Source organism: Haliaeetus leucocephalus, unplaced genomic scaffold, assembly GCF_000737465.1.
Source record: "Haliaeetus leucocephalus isolate CR32 unplaced genomic scaffold, Haliaeetus_leucocephalus-4.0 Scaffold306, whole genome shotgun sequence".
In the NCBI taxonomy this organism is placed as follows: Eukaryota; Metazoa; Chordata; class Aves; order Accipitriformes; family Accipitridae; genus Haliaeetus; species Haliaeetus leucocephalus.
The window spans coordinates 5155673-5170306 of record NW_010972742.1 but is presented as its reverse complement, the minus strand read 5'-3'; the positions used below and the strand labels follow the sequence as shown (position 1 = coordinate 5170306).

Below are 14634 nucleotides of genomic sequence, written 5' to 3'. Positions count from 1 at the left end.
TCTTTGAGAATAAATAATCTACTCACGGAAAGTAAGACACATGGGGGGACAGCAGAAGATAATGGGATATTAACAAAACAACTGGTCCTGCTGCAGAACATCAGAAAAGAGAAAATTTACTTCACCAGAGCTCAGAACTAAAACGTAAGGCATCTGCATGTACCGGAGAAAAAATTTCTTAGCTGGGATAGTAGACACATAAATACTCTAGAAAAACATGTGCCTGAAATGAGACCGAAGGTTCTGAACATTGCACTGCCTTGCACAGACATTAATGCAAACAGTGACAGATGTTCAGAGAGCAGAGTCAGCAGTACTAAATTAAGCACAATGATCTAAATTTCTTATTAACCTCAAAAAAGCGCCAAAGATCCATAATGCAGACAGACACAACGGGTGCATAAACAATAAACCCAGGCCTTCAGCTTTTATGTATGCTGAAATAATTGAAATTATTTGTAAGGTTACAGGCTGAAGAATAAGGTTCAGTTTTTTATAAAATGTGATTTAGCTGAACAATGGTACAAAATACAAGCAATTTCTAAAATAATAGATACACTGATAAAGACAAATAGTCTAAGCAACGTTTTCCACGAGTGCAAGTACTTTATGAGACAAAGCTTATCATAAGGGCTTCATATTAGAAGTGATAATGGTGGCAAGGTGAAAATAGATCTCATTAATTTATCCTCTCTCTAAAATTAAAAGGCTGTAATTTAAGCAAAAATAATAAACTTCACTACAAACAAAATCCCAAAAGTTAAATAAACTTTTCATATCTTTGCTTTCTTGTCACCTTTATAATTCCTATTCCATTGTACTTTTCTGTCTAGGCTGAAGAAAATCATACGGTTTACAAACTTTAAATCAAATATTTCCAAATACAGATGTTAAGTTAATATATATCGCCTCACTTATGCAATAGTAATTAACATTTTATCTTGGGACAGGAAGATAAAAAAAAAATACTCCTTGTTCTCTTTTTTTATGTGAGTACAAAATATAGGATGAATATCATCTTTCAAAACTGAATTCAAATGTAATTTTTAGGTAAACTGAACTGCCTTAGAAAAAAAGACAAAAAACCCCAAAATAAATCTTCCAAATGTTCATGCTCAGAAATGCTTACCCAGAACACAATTTCAAGAAATAAGAGCATCTATCTTATCCAAAATGAATGACCCACTATTGTAAGCGTCTAGCAATATCACCACAAGCCAGAGCAGTCACACAGATTAAACTGCTCTGCAGGACTGACAAACAAGAGCTCAGATCTTCGTGAACTTTGCGAAAGGAAAAGCCCACAGCTGAAGGGTGACTGCTGCAGCAATTCCACGCAACCACTGGCACAACATGACCAAGGATCCCCAAAGCTTACAGTGGGCCTAGAGACTCTAATCTCAATGAACAGCTGCTCCTTCAGACAGAACATCTACCAGTCCCTTGGCAATCTGTATCAACTCCTGCTATTAAAAATAACAATGTGCCAGCCCTCCTCCTCTTCCCCTTTCACTCTTCTTCCTATCTATGCTTTCTTACTTCAGCTTTCATCCATTACATTGCTGCAGCTTTGCCTGTTAGATTAAAGAGCACTCAAACACAGAAGAAATGCCTTTGTTTGAAGAAGAACAAACAGGAACCTCCTGTCCAGCCTTTGACTTGGATGGATCTGAGCTACTGATCTTCATGCAGCAACTGGAGCTTCTGGGCACAGTTCCCTGAACGTCCCATGACTCCCCAACTATTTTATAACACAGGGATAGACCATTTGCTTGACAAGCAGTTGAATCATCTAAAAAATATGAAAGAGGATATTGACTTGAATCTACTAGATGCTTCATCTGCCAAGCAGGAAAAGCAAGCTTGGCCTCTGAACCAGTCTGATACAGAGACGGAGGAAAGAGGAAAACAAATGCATGCTTACCTATGTACACAGAGGGTGAGGGAAAGAAAGGGTATTTCTCATACTTTGACAAAAACATTCCCTCCCACAGCAAGGACAACAAGGTCATTTGGTGCTCTTCAGTTGTTGTAATTACAATAGCTTCCACTTAAAATAGTCTTTGGAAGCTACAACTCTGGTCCAAAGCTTGACTGAAACTGCTATTGCCCTCAGCCAAAAAAGTGAAAGTAGAGATCTTATTTTTCATAAACCCTGAAGTTTAAACCCATCTCCCCATATAACGGGGTTTTGGCTGCTAACACAAACTGGTGGGCCATGAACCAGTAGGACAAAGGAAGTTTATGTTATGGTAGAATACTTTGGCAGAGCACCTCTGAAGTCAGAGGTCTTTAAGATGAGAGCATCTGCCAACTTCTACCAGACACATTCAGTATGTCTTCACAGACATTATTAACGAAGAGTCACCCTAAAACATTCCAGCTTTTATGAAGTCCTCAGACCTTCTGGATATATTTGTTCTCTTATGGGAAGGATCCCAATATTCTCAAAAAGGAAAATTACTGCTTACCGGACTTGGTGTGCAGACTGAGATGGAACAAGACAAAGTGGCTAAGAACTAAGAGCAAGACTGAAGAAACTTCATGTGGTTTACCCCTTTTTTTTTTTTTTTTTTTTTTTTGGAGTACTCTGGAATATGAATGATATTCATAATCACCAATAAGCATATCCAACAAGGTTACCGACACATTATATTAATTCTTGCTTATGAGTACTTAATATACAGACTAAAGCTCTATCATAACATTTCATTCCTCATCCAAATTAATGAAAGGATTTCCAGAAAAGCTGAATGCAACCATGACATTTTTATACTGAAGAAATTAATGTGTAATTGTAGACTCTGAAAATGCACACAAGTAAACACAATCTTAAAATTCTGCAAAATCAAGACATAATACAATATGCATAGGAACTCACATTTCCTCAGTAGCGACTGTTGTTAAAAAACGGTGTATTTCCTGGCTTTAAGATGCTTAATTCTACTAATTTAGTATTTGTGACAGTATCTATTTTTAGAACAGCTATGGAACACATACACAAGGGAGAGAAAACAAGTTATAAATGCAATGTCTTGAATAGAGCTATATAGTTCATGGATTCTTTCCTTTCTTCCCTAAGAGAATCTGAGCATTAAGCATTGCACCACACAAAGAAAATGTATTACAGTCCCCTTTTTTAAGGGTGATCTGTGCCCACGGCTTTTTTCTTTCAGTTTTGGGTTCATGTTCTGATTATTTTCAAAATTCTCCCTATCCAAGAAAGCCTCTTGAAGTGCATTAGGGCTTACACATTAGTCCCAGACTGTTTAATTTAGCCCTAATACCTTGAGGAAGCTTCAGGATGGATTGTTGCTATTCTGATTAAGGAATCAGTCTCACCCCCTGCTGATGAGGTTAGATGAATGCTTTGCCCCCAAAGGGAAATCAATATTGGTCCACTGGCCAGCAACTTCCAAGCACTGCATGCACTGATGTATCATGAGGAAAGAAAAAAGCACAAGGTTCTGAATTTCCGCTATTTTGACACATGTTTACTTGTTCAACTCTTCAAAAAGTATGGATTCTAGCTTTTTACTACTCTGTCAATATTCCAGATTTTTTTGTTCCCAGGGATTAACCCACAAGCAAACCACAAAAGATAACTATACCAAGCCAACAACAGATTCCACGTTCCAGTCAATACAAACTGCTGTAATCATATGCATGAAAACCATATACATCATACGAAAGAAAAGATCTTCTGACCTTTGTGGGAATGGCATGCGCTACTTTGTCATGCTGTTCCTAACCATCAAGTACTTCAACTCCATTGCTAAAAACCAAGTGAAATATTTGTATTTATATTTGTATTCTTTAGCTCAGCTAAGGTTTTTGTTAGCTGGAACAATTCAACACATTCCTACAAACATTAAATGTTGGCACTATGATACACAAGCTTTCTGTTCAAGTATTTTCAAAGAGCATCAACAACTATGTGGATCCAGTCTCCAAAGATGCCCAAATTAGGTGCATATGTTTCACAACAGCCCTTTTCTTGCAAAAATTGTTGTCTTCAACAATTACAGCTTTCCTATTTCAAGATAGTTTCACATCAGTTATACTGAACCTCTGGAAAAGGAGCTTTCAACAATTTTATACATAATACAAGTATAAGGATGACACAGACAAGAATTAGAGCAAAAGCCACAATGCAAAAACAAAAAACAGCCCACAATTATCCAGAAGTGGAGGTGTAGAGGTGCCCACAGTTCATATCATGCTTTACCAGGAATGGATGCATGCTTCTACCCTTCCAGGGGTGTTTCCTGGGCTACCTCATTGCACCTCAGAAGACTGCATGCAGCCACACAGCCAGAGAAACATTATTTTGTCTTTATAAATAGAATTGCAACCTAGCTATCTCCCCCCCCCCCCCCTTCCAAAAAAAAGGCCGCAAAACCCCCGGGCACTGATTTAAATAGGAACCGAGTCACACATGTCATGTGATATGCATTCTCATTACCTAAAGGATAGGCTGGTGCATTTGCCTAGCTTACACTTTTGGTTTTCAGGTAAAGCATACAACAATAATATTTAAACACTGAATGCCCTGATCACCATGGGTAGGCTGCCTGTCCCTCAGGAGGATGTAGCCTTTCCGATGACAGCATCTTTGAGCAAAGTAGCAAAGAAGCTACTAACCAATACATACACTACTGAAATGTTTGCCTAGAAGGTTTTTTTGCACACTGAAAACTGAAGTAAAGCCATGCTACGCAGTTTTTCAGCTTTCACATGTTAAGTTACAAACATATGCCAAAAAGCATCCTCTGCGAAACACAGATGTTTCACAACTCGAAAGAGTTGTAAGGAAATAAAGGCTCTTGACCAGCACATACAACCCTTTCCTCTCACCCTTTATTTTTAGGGTTTTCCAGTGACAACACATGAACAAAAGCATCTCAGACCGTTATACTTGAGAGAGGCAGGCAGGATAGGTGACAAAAATATTTATGTAGCACTCTGTCAGAGCTCTCATGGTTCATCTACTGCCAGTTTTTCCTTTTACTACAGCAAAATGCTAGTTACACATTCTTAATGAATGCCACTCCTATAAGACCCACATTTGATAGATCAACAGCCCTCAAGGGGACAAGAAATATTTCCCTTCCCCATTTAACTTTTGTTTGAGAAAACACACTTCCAGTCACTCACTGCTGCATGCCAGTCATTTTTTTCCTTCTGTAAATACAAGATAAATGTGTTAAAGCTTTTATCTCCGTGTAAAAAAAAAAGCATAATGCACAGTGATAAATATTATCTAAATGCATTTTAAATCTATTTGCTAAACAATTCCTCAAATCTTTCTGCACAGAACAAGCAGGTGAAAAACAGCAGTGCACACACTTCTGGATAAAGCTCTCGTTTGGGGATGTGGTCAAATATTCTTCCACAGTGAGTAAAGATGCAAAATGCAGCCACAGAAATCAATGTCCATACATTCAAACCAGTAAGTCAACTCTGCTTAAATATTACCTGGGAAAAGCCACATAAAAATAGCAATGCTACAAAGCCAAACATGCAAAAGATGACTGCTAGGTCCCTTCACTATTTTTCTGTTGTATTTCTTTCCTAATCTTCATCCTTTGCTCCATCCTTCTTCCTTCCCCTTGCGCACCCACTACACTTTCTCCTTATCCCATCAAACTCTTGACCTCCCATTCCTAATGCACTAATCCCATTGCATATCCTGTCTGACAGTAAGTCACAATCCTACCTGTCCCACCCAGAGTCCAACCCTGCTCTCCCCACATGCTCTCTATCCAACCTTTTTCCTTGTTACTGGTTCCTTGCCTTTTTTGTTTCAATTCCCCTTCTCCTCCTGAGCTCATTTCTGCAGTTCCTTTTCCCAGTTAGTCCCAGTTAGTCCCAGTTCTCTCATCCTCCCTGAGTTCGCTATCAGAACTGCTAATTCGAATTGTCTCTCCTCAAATGACTCCATTCCCATCATTCCTGACACTCCAATCACAGGAACAGCTCCTAGACAAGCAGCTCCAAGTTTCTGTAACTAGATCCTAGTGTGATCTCTACTTCTTCTTCCCCACGTTTGGTCTCGAGTCAGCTAGTTTCCTCTTTGGCCACTGCATCTCTTCCCCCATTCCTCACCCTCGGGTGAGTATAACAAGAGAAGAACCAGTCCATAACAAGAGAAGAACCAGTTTGCTACCTTCAAGGAAGCATTAGTTGTCAGATGGACCTTTAGCATGACTCACTGTAGCCATGCCTTTCATCCCCTCTCCCTCCTAGCTGTAGTCCACTTTCTCCTAACTCACAGACCCACGCTATTCTTCCTTAATACAGCCCAAACCCTCACTTCTGAGAGCAGAAGCAGCTGCCTCACTCCACCCTGGCCTCGAGCAGCCATGACATGGGAAGTCTGGCTGCACTCTTGCAAGGACCAGACAGAGGCATGTTCAATTATTCTGTGGGTGACTGCATCGTCTTGTCCCACAAAGAACCCTCCAAGTCCAAAACGTACTCAACACACACTGGAACTTGAAGACTTCAGCACTAATACCTTCACTGAGTACTTGTAAAGCGGTATTTTTCCAAAGACTTACAAGTTTGCCTAATTTGGGCAGATTTTCTCAAGAACAGCAGAAGGCATATCCCTGTTCAACAGCTATTGTCTGCCAAATTTCAAAACCGTGCTCCAGTGAATGAGAGCACTACAGCTTTCCAAAACCTAAGAAGCATCATGTTTAGTATGTGCAAGACACTAGCCCTGGTAACAACTGAATAATCCTGACTAATCTGAAATACAAAAAATGTGAGGCAGGTGCAGAAAAAAGAAAACTGCAGTCAGAGCACACTAACTTGGAAAAAAAAATTAAGCAGCAGCAAATAGATGACTTCAACAAAAAGTGTTAAATAGCTCTTCTTATTATGAAGGTTACCAGCTCAGTCTACAGTATAGGCTGAGACAGAGAAAACTGTCCAAGGCACCCAATAACCAATTTATTAGTTATTCAGAGCTCAGCTGAATTGACTCCAGGAGTCCAGTTAGTAAAAAGCAGTATTCTCAGTATCTCTGCAAGATGATCATTCTCCTGTCACACAGGTAGTATGACTTTATCTGCATATCCATAGACTCAGTTCAATGAAAGTAAATTTTTTGAACTATAAAATAATTTGAGATAAATTGTACCTGCTGTTCACAGAGGAATAAGTCTAAACACTAGAAACTACCTTTCCTCTTCAGATACATAAATGCTACATAGCAGCATGGATACCAGCCTCACTAAAATGGTGAAATTCAAGGATTTGCTTTAAAACCTTTTGAGGTACCAAGCAGCACTTGAAAAATGTTGAACAAGAGACAGCCAAGTGACACATATTTAACATAAGAAACCTATGTTATTTCAGCTACAACAAGAAGAATGATAATCCACTATGGCATTTCTTCAGGATTAAGGACTATCTGGATGACTTGGTAGCTAACTGGGGACCATCTTTCTAAACTAGGCATTAATTCCCAAGAGACTCCATTTCAAGTTTTATTGCTTTACTACATTTCTGAGGGCATCTGGGGGATTGCTGTTGTTCTTTTGGTTGTTTTTCCAATTAGGTTGACTCTTCACCAAATAAATTAAGGACAACATTGCAACAGAACTGCTTCTGTACGTGCTTTACAACATGCATGTCCGTTTCAGCGACTGGCAATGAACACCGGGGCAATCAACATTTCATTCTTGCACTTCAACTCCGCTGCTCTGTGCTGTAAGTAATACAGAAACCCCATCTACAGTTTTTTCCATTTTTAGATGCAAAAAGAAACATTTTATTTAATAATGCCAACAAACCATTCTTAATAAACTGAGCCAAAAGAAATAATTGACCAGGTTAATAAGGTTATCCAGACAAGATGGAGACTAAGAAATTATGTAAAAATTCCAAAGGGATCCAAATCACCCCTACCACACCTGCTTGAGAAGAAAGACTAAAACCATCATATCCTGTACATACCTATGTGCATACATACAACATATACAGCAATTTTTCCCATTTTGCATTACAGAGCCAAAGCCATTGATTGAAAAGAAGTGAGAAGACTGATATGCCAAGAGACAATAGTGTTTTTCCTCTCACCTATTTAGCCAGCTTATTGTTAAAAAAAAAAAGTGAAATAGAAAAGCAGAATTTCTAGGGGTGGATTGAGGAAGAGAAGTTTCATCTGGAAAGTACACAATTATATTGAAGGGGGAAGTTATTTTAAAATATTTATATGAAAACTAAGGAAACTCAACAGAGCATTGCATTTTGACAGCTGGATTGGATTCAACGTACAACCAATCTCAGAAGCATTATTTCAAACAGGATGAAAGTGAATTTCCAAAAATTCATTAGCAGGTTACCTTTCCAGCAATCAAAAAAGGCAACAAGGTAAAGCATGTTATTAAGTTACAGTGCAGCAGTGGCTCCTACTCTTCATGTGGAGTACAGCTTTTGAAATTCTGCTTTAAAAGAATGTTTCACAACATGAATAACACTAATGAGCTGCAAAGAGTCCAGAAAAACATCGTCTCATGTTTGACTGCCTTCCCATATGGTTCAAGAAAGCGGGGGATCTTGAGCAGCCACAATACAAATGGGAAGAGTCTGACTGAAAGGAAAAAGATATTCTGCACACTTGACTCACGCTGAAAGACCGTAAATCCCCCATTCTTTAATGAATAGGTAGGAAATACAAGAAAGAATAGGTTGGTGACAATATTACAGAAATCCTCTTTCTTAAAGCAAAGCAGAATTGTAAACGAAATTACTCAGACATTCATACATTAAAGACCCAGCAACTCCTTCAGGTACTAGAAGGGAGACTTTCTACTCCTAGTGCCTGGAAGTACCAAAGGGTGTACACAGGGACCTCACACATAACCCCATTCTCCTACCAACCAGCTTCCAAGAGCAGCAGGGGAGCTCCCACACAGCACATCATCTTAAAGTTTAAAAATCATCTACTTTTAAGCTAATGAAAATGATTATGCTAGCACCAATTTTAAAACGCACATAAAGGCTGCAGCAGCCTGAAATACCGTCCTGTGCTGGGCAAATGCACAAAGGTGCGTGCTGCAGAATTAAGATACTGTGTAATGATTCAACTTCTATAAACAATTTCTCACTCAGTACTCAGCATATACAGGCTGACCACTTAAAACAGTGAGTGATCCACTGTGAAATAAAGAGATATTAATGTTGGACAATTTTGCTACCTCAAAACTGTCCAAATAACTATGCAGAATACTTAGCTAATGAAAAGTGTATTTTGCTTTGAAGTGCCCATCTCCAGCACTCTGTATACAACTTTTACTAAGACTCTTAGAATAACCAAGCCAAAATTACATATAAGATGCATTTATTCCTCACCTCAGCTTTTTTTTTTTTTCAACCTCTTGCTGTATTTCCTTTTAGGGTGCCTTACTCTGAGTATATTTTTGTGGGTAAAATTCCAGCCTCTTTGAAATATACATGAGTTTTAACATGTTACTAAATAGAAACTAAGACTCTACTAAATATGAAGGGGTCAGGGATACACAGCTCTGCCTCTGGGAGTTGTCTGAACGATGCCAAGTAAGTTGCAACAATTCACAGCAAATTTACAATAAAACGCACTTTTCAGAAGAGCATTTGCTGTCACTACAAAAGAAGATTTTCTAAGCTGCAAACAATTCATCCACCCACCTTTGAAGGCTAGGCCCATTACGTTATATAATGGAAACTCTCAGTTCATAGTCAGAGTTAACTTGTGATTTAGCACACAAGACTAAATACTTCTAACCTGTGTCCTTGTCCCATCAGAAACCAGCACGTGCACACACACACAGATTTCTATCGTATGCAATCAACTATAGTGGTGCATACAATAAAACGAGATGTTGGCTTAAGAAATTGATTCATCAAACCTAGATCCAGCTCTGCAGATCCTCTTACAGGGCACAAGCTGACAAGAACAGAGCCTTCATTTAAGATCGCATTTGACTACTGTGCCCAGATAACACCACTATGTAATGCCACCAAGGTCAAAAGCACCTAGGTACTCCAGACAGTTTCTGAATGTGAGTCATCACTGTATGGAACACCTATACATTATAAATACTATTGAAGAACAGTACTGCATTCAAGCAAATTTAAGAAATGCAAGATTACAGCTGTTTAAACATAAATTTTGCTGATGAAATAGAGACACCAGTACTGAAAGAGTAAACTATTTATCAGTTACAGATCACAAGTGGGGCCTTCACCTTCTCAGAGTTGCACCTATGTTTTATCATCTGACAATGAGGACGTAGTTAAGAGAACATGGTCTACAAGAATTCCACTTGTTTTAATACTGTGAATTAAGAAATAACTATTACTGAAAATAACAATTTTCTAAACCATAGAAAGTTTAGAGACAATTCACATTTATAAGTGGAATGAACTTTATAAGGCAAAAATAACTATATCCACAAATTGTATTTTTTCCCTACTAAAGCATACTGGAACACTCTACAAACAAAAGGCACAGTCGCCAAAGTATCGGTCACATGAGGAGTTGGCCAACAGAGCCCCTTGCATAAGGGCAGCAAATTAAAGTCCTTCACAAATACAGAATATTCACCTTCTCACAGGTTGAAAGGACAGTGACAGCTGTTAGCAGACACCCAGCTTTTCACAAAGGTGAAAGAAAAATTTGATTAAATCACCTTCCTCCCCAGACTTTTTTTTAAACTTGACATTGAATGTGGAAAAAAGCCTAACAACAAACCCACAGCATCTGCACCTCTGAAACATTCATAACAAAGACATTAATCTTCCCACATTTAATCACTTTACCACTTGCACTTGCCATGCTGTGTGACAGTGTTCTGAAGAGACAGAGTTTTTCCTGGACCACTTAACCACAAATTTGCACGTAGCTCCCCCAAACTGCATACTGCACCAAAATTCATCATCAAGAAAGTTCATTCCCTTCAATATACCAATCATGCAGCCACAGCTTTTTCCACTCAAAAGACAAAGACCGAAGTACTGAGGTTAGTTTTAGCTCAGTTTGCTATGTAATTCCCACCACTTGCTTTGAGGGCTTCATACCACACAAAAGGACACTGGTGGGAAGTGTAGCACACACTAGCATTTTACTAGCTAAAACACCCTTCAGAATAGCTGTATGTGCCATGCTCTGTGTTCTTCCCCATTACCCAAGAAAGGAAAAGGGTGAAAGAGATCCAAGCATGTTTTTACAGCCTATTGTCCCCAAAGCATAGCTGACTGAAGGTACAAGTTGGGTCTGTACATCAGTACACATAATCTTTTACTTACCACTTACATTAGCTAAGTATTTAGAAAACATTGCCAATTTCAAGAACCAGACATGAAATAAGTATCTGCTATACCCTCCTACCTGTTAGCCCTTAATGCTACTCTTGAACCAGGGTGAAAAAACAAAATGGTTTGGTCCCATGACTGTAATTTGTCCTTCACCCACCACTTCTTCCTCCAGCTCCTGAATGTTTCAAGTATAACAGGAAGAAAGACTTCTGCAGAGGTTGGGAAGATTGACAAACCACAGAGCAGCCACTGCTGCCCTGTACAGTGTGCTTACACACAGGAAACTCACAGACGGTTACATGAGACCTTCAGGTTTTGCTCTGTAACACTGGATTGCTTGGAAGCCCCAGATGATCTCGTTATCCCAAGCATTTAGCCTCATACATGATACAAATGCTGCATTAGTACCTCTAATAATTCTGCTGGTTATGGGTCCATTTACAGTCACAGGGCCAATCTTAAGATGAAACTCGGAAGTCTAGATTCAAGTGAAATATCAATAGGAACTCTGCAATAGGATTTGCAAGCCAGAGGCACAGAATACACTCATATCACAGCACAAGGCTAAAAGTCTGCCTTGGGAATAACTTCTATGTTGCCGAAGGGATTTTATTGCTTCTGAAGTATGAGGCTTTCTGCAACCAGCTTTTTCTTTTTCCAGGAACGAACAGAAATTCTACATAAATCCATGCTCATTAACATTCTACATGCTCTAAAGAGCAAGCTCAATTTTACTTCTCCTTTGCTACATTTAAAGGGGTGAATCATGAATACACATCCAGTCTGGTAGATCAGCACATCAGAGATACAGGGTGCAAGTCAAGCCTGATCAAACAACGCTAATCTTTCTAGCAAATTTCAAATTTCTAAACTACAGTTGGAGACACTTGTTACTGCCTCAACTTTCAGTCCATCAAATCATATACCAGTCACATTGTAAAACAGGCATTTGTTGCTTACAACACCTGTTCCTAAAGAGACAGTCCTTGACTACTTAAAACAAATACTAATTTCTAAGGTAAATGGAAATTTAATTTTGTTTAATAAAAATCATGCCATGATCAACAAGAGGAGGTAGCATATATTAAATACAGGTTGCTTGCGTGGCCTCCTTGCCCAGTGAAAGCGAGAACATGGAGAGGGAAATCAGTATTTTGGCCTAAATAGTCAAAGCACTAGAAACCAATGTGTTTTCAAAGCTCTGCCCAATTTAAAATAAAGCAACTCCTGCCAATTTTGTATCTAGAATCATTTAATCTGTTGGTGCAACCCTCTTCCTCAGCAACCTGCTACATTTCTCAAAGACGATAATTTTACCAACAAAATTTTCAGGGGAAAAAAAAAATGTTACAAAAGCAGTTTGTAGCTATTACAAAGACAAATATATGACTGCACACACACCTGTAAAGGTTACATAAAAAAGAAAGAACTATTTATAAGCACTATACTACTACCGCTGTTCTTGCACAGAAACAACTCAGTATCGCTTGCACGCTTTTAAGAATGCAAAAATAACTAGGTCCATCTTGAGAATTCAGATTTTCCTGTGTCATAATTGTTATACTGACTCTTACTTTAATTCCACTCAAACTATTTCATCTCCCCCCAAAGCATCCAAGATGCAGAAAAAGACAACAACTGCAGATTTCCCAGAAACATTCCCATGCAGCAGAGCTGTTTATATACTGATGAATCAATATAACATCACTACAATATTTCATCAGTATGTATCACCCTTCTTTCTCTGGAATATACAAACATAGCACAATAACCTCTCAGTAAGCATTTGCTCCCTAATTTACTGTCTAGTTCTAACCAGATCTAGCTATAACGCGACTACAATGTCACAGCAAAACGGGATGCTTATTTAACTGCCAGAATAGGCCAGTAATGCATCCAGAAAGGACAGCAATTAGCACATCTAAAATAACCATTTCTATACAGAGACAGTGTAAAAGCTTAGATATGTTTACATCTTAGCTCACAGTAGTTACTAGCCAAACACATATCCATACAGGAGCAAAATCCTGCAGCGCTGTGCAATCCAGATGACCCTCTGCCACTCATTCTTGACTTCTCCATTCAAAACACTACCTTCGTCTTCCTCCTCCCCCCTTCCCGAGCACAGATTTGTCCAAAGATTTTTAATGTCCCTCCATTAAATTAACAACCGCTTGCACAGTCTCCTGTCCACTATTACAAGCCCTCAATAACAGGTTTTGCTCCATGCTCCACCATCACGCTGCCAAACATGGCTGCATCATGTCCTCTTTGTGATTGAATATGTATATCTCTTTTGCCTTTCAAGACTTCTTTTATCTGCCTACCCTTATTTTCCCAGATTAGCAAGGGACCATTTCAAATCGCTATTATCCACTTTTCATTCCTTTTAACAGTTTGGTATTTTCCAGTAATGTTCCACCGTAAACCAAACGCATTTATACTGTCCAGGTTCACTTCAAAAACAATCAAGGAGCTTTACACATTGAAACCCTCCCCACCATGAAAACGTACTTATTTACACACGACAAAAAACTCTCCCAGTAAAAACCTCCGTCCTTCAAAACAAGCGTGGAGAGAAACCCCTTAACAACAGCGAAAGGAAATTTTATCATCTGGCTTTCCTTCCCTGCAGCTCCCTCTCCTGAAATTGGACCCCCTTGTATATCAATCCACCTCGGAGCCTCTCCTCCAGCCTCTTGCAGAAGCCACACACAAAACCCACCCCAGCCTTTGCCTGAAAGCCTCCCTCCGCTCTAAAACCGCCGTCGCTTTTTTTCCCCCCCCCCCATGCTGTTGAGCGGGTTTTTATTTCACTGAAGGAAAATAAATAAAACTGCTGGCATTTCCCCGCGGAGGCTACACGTAAAAGTTTCTAGAAAGGGGGAACCCCCCCCTTCCCCCGCAGAGAGCACCCCCGGCCGGCCCACACCGGCCCCTCCGCACGGACCGTTATGACACGGGGCGGGCGCGGCGCTCCCCGATAACCGCCGCAACGGCGGCCCCGCTCCCTCCCCTCGTCCCGTCCCGTCCCCTCCCTCCCTCACTCACCCACAGCTCCGTGCCCCAGCTCATGGCTCCGCCGCGCCGCCGAGGGCCGGCGCTGAGGGGCGGGCGGGGTGGGCGCTCGAGGTCTCTCTGTCCCCTTGGTCGGGTCGCCTTCCACCTTCGCTCCCCGCAGCACGGAGGGGCCGAGCCCCGGCGGGGCGAAACGGGGAAGGGGGTGCGGAGAGGAGCGGGATGGGGACGAGCGCTGCTCACCGCCGCTCCCGCCTCATCGCGCCGCAAAATGGCCCGAACGGCGCCGCGCGGGGAGGAGGTGGG

The 14634-nt window shown here is 40.2% G+C and overlaps 1 protein-coding gene across 4 annotated transcripts in view; it reads right to left on the bottom strand.

Moving 5' to 3' along the window:
• FNBP1 (formin binding protein 1) overlaps positions 1 to 14599 on the bottom strand; it is a 101229-nt gene extending 86630 nt beyond the window's left edge. For all 4 annotated transcript variants that reach the window (XM_010570912.1, XM_010570914.1, XM_010570911.1 and 1 more), the window contains exon 1: positions 14362 to 14599. In XM_010570912.1, coding sequence (XP_010569214.1) covers positions 14362 to 14385 — 24 coding nt within the window. In that variant the 5' untranslated portion in view covers positions 14386 to 14599. The remainder of the gene's footprint in view (positions 1 to 14361) is intronic.
• Positions 14600 to 14634: the final 35 nt, after the last annotated feature.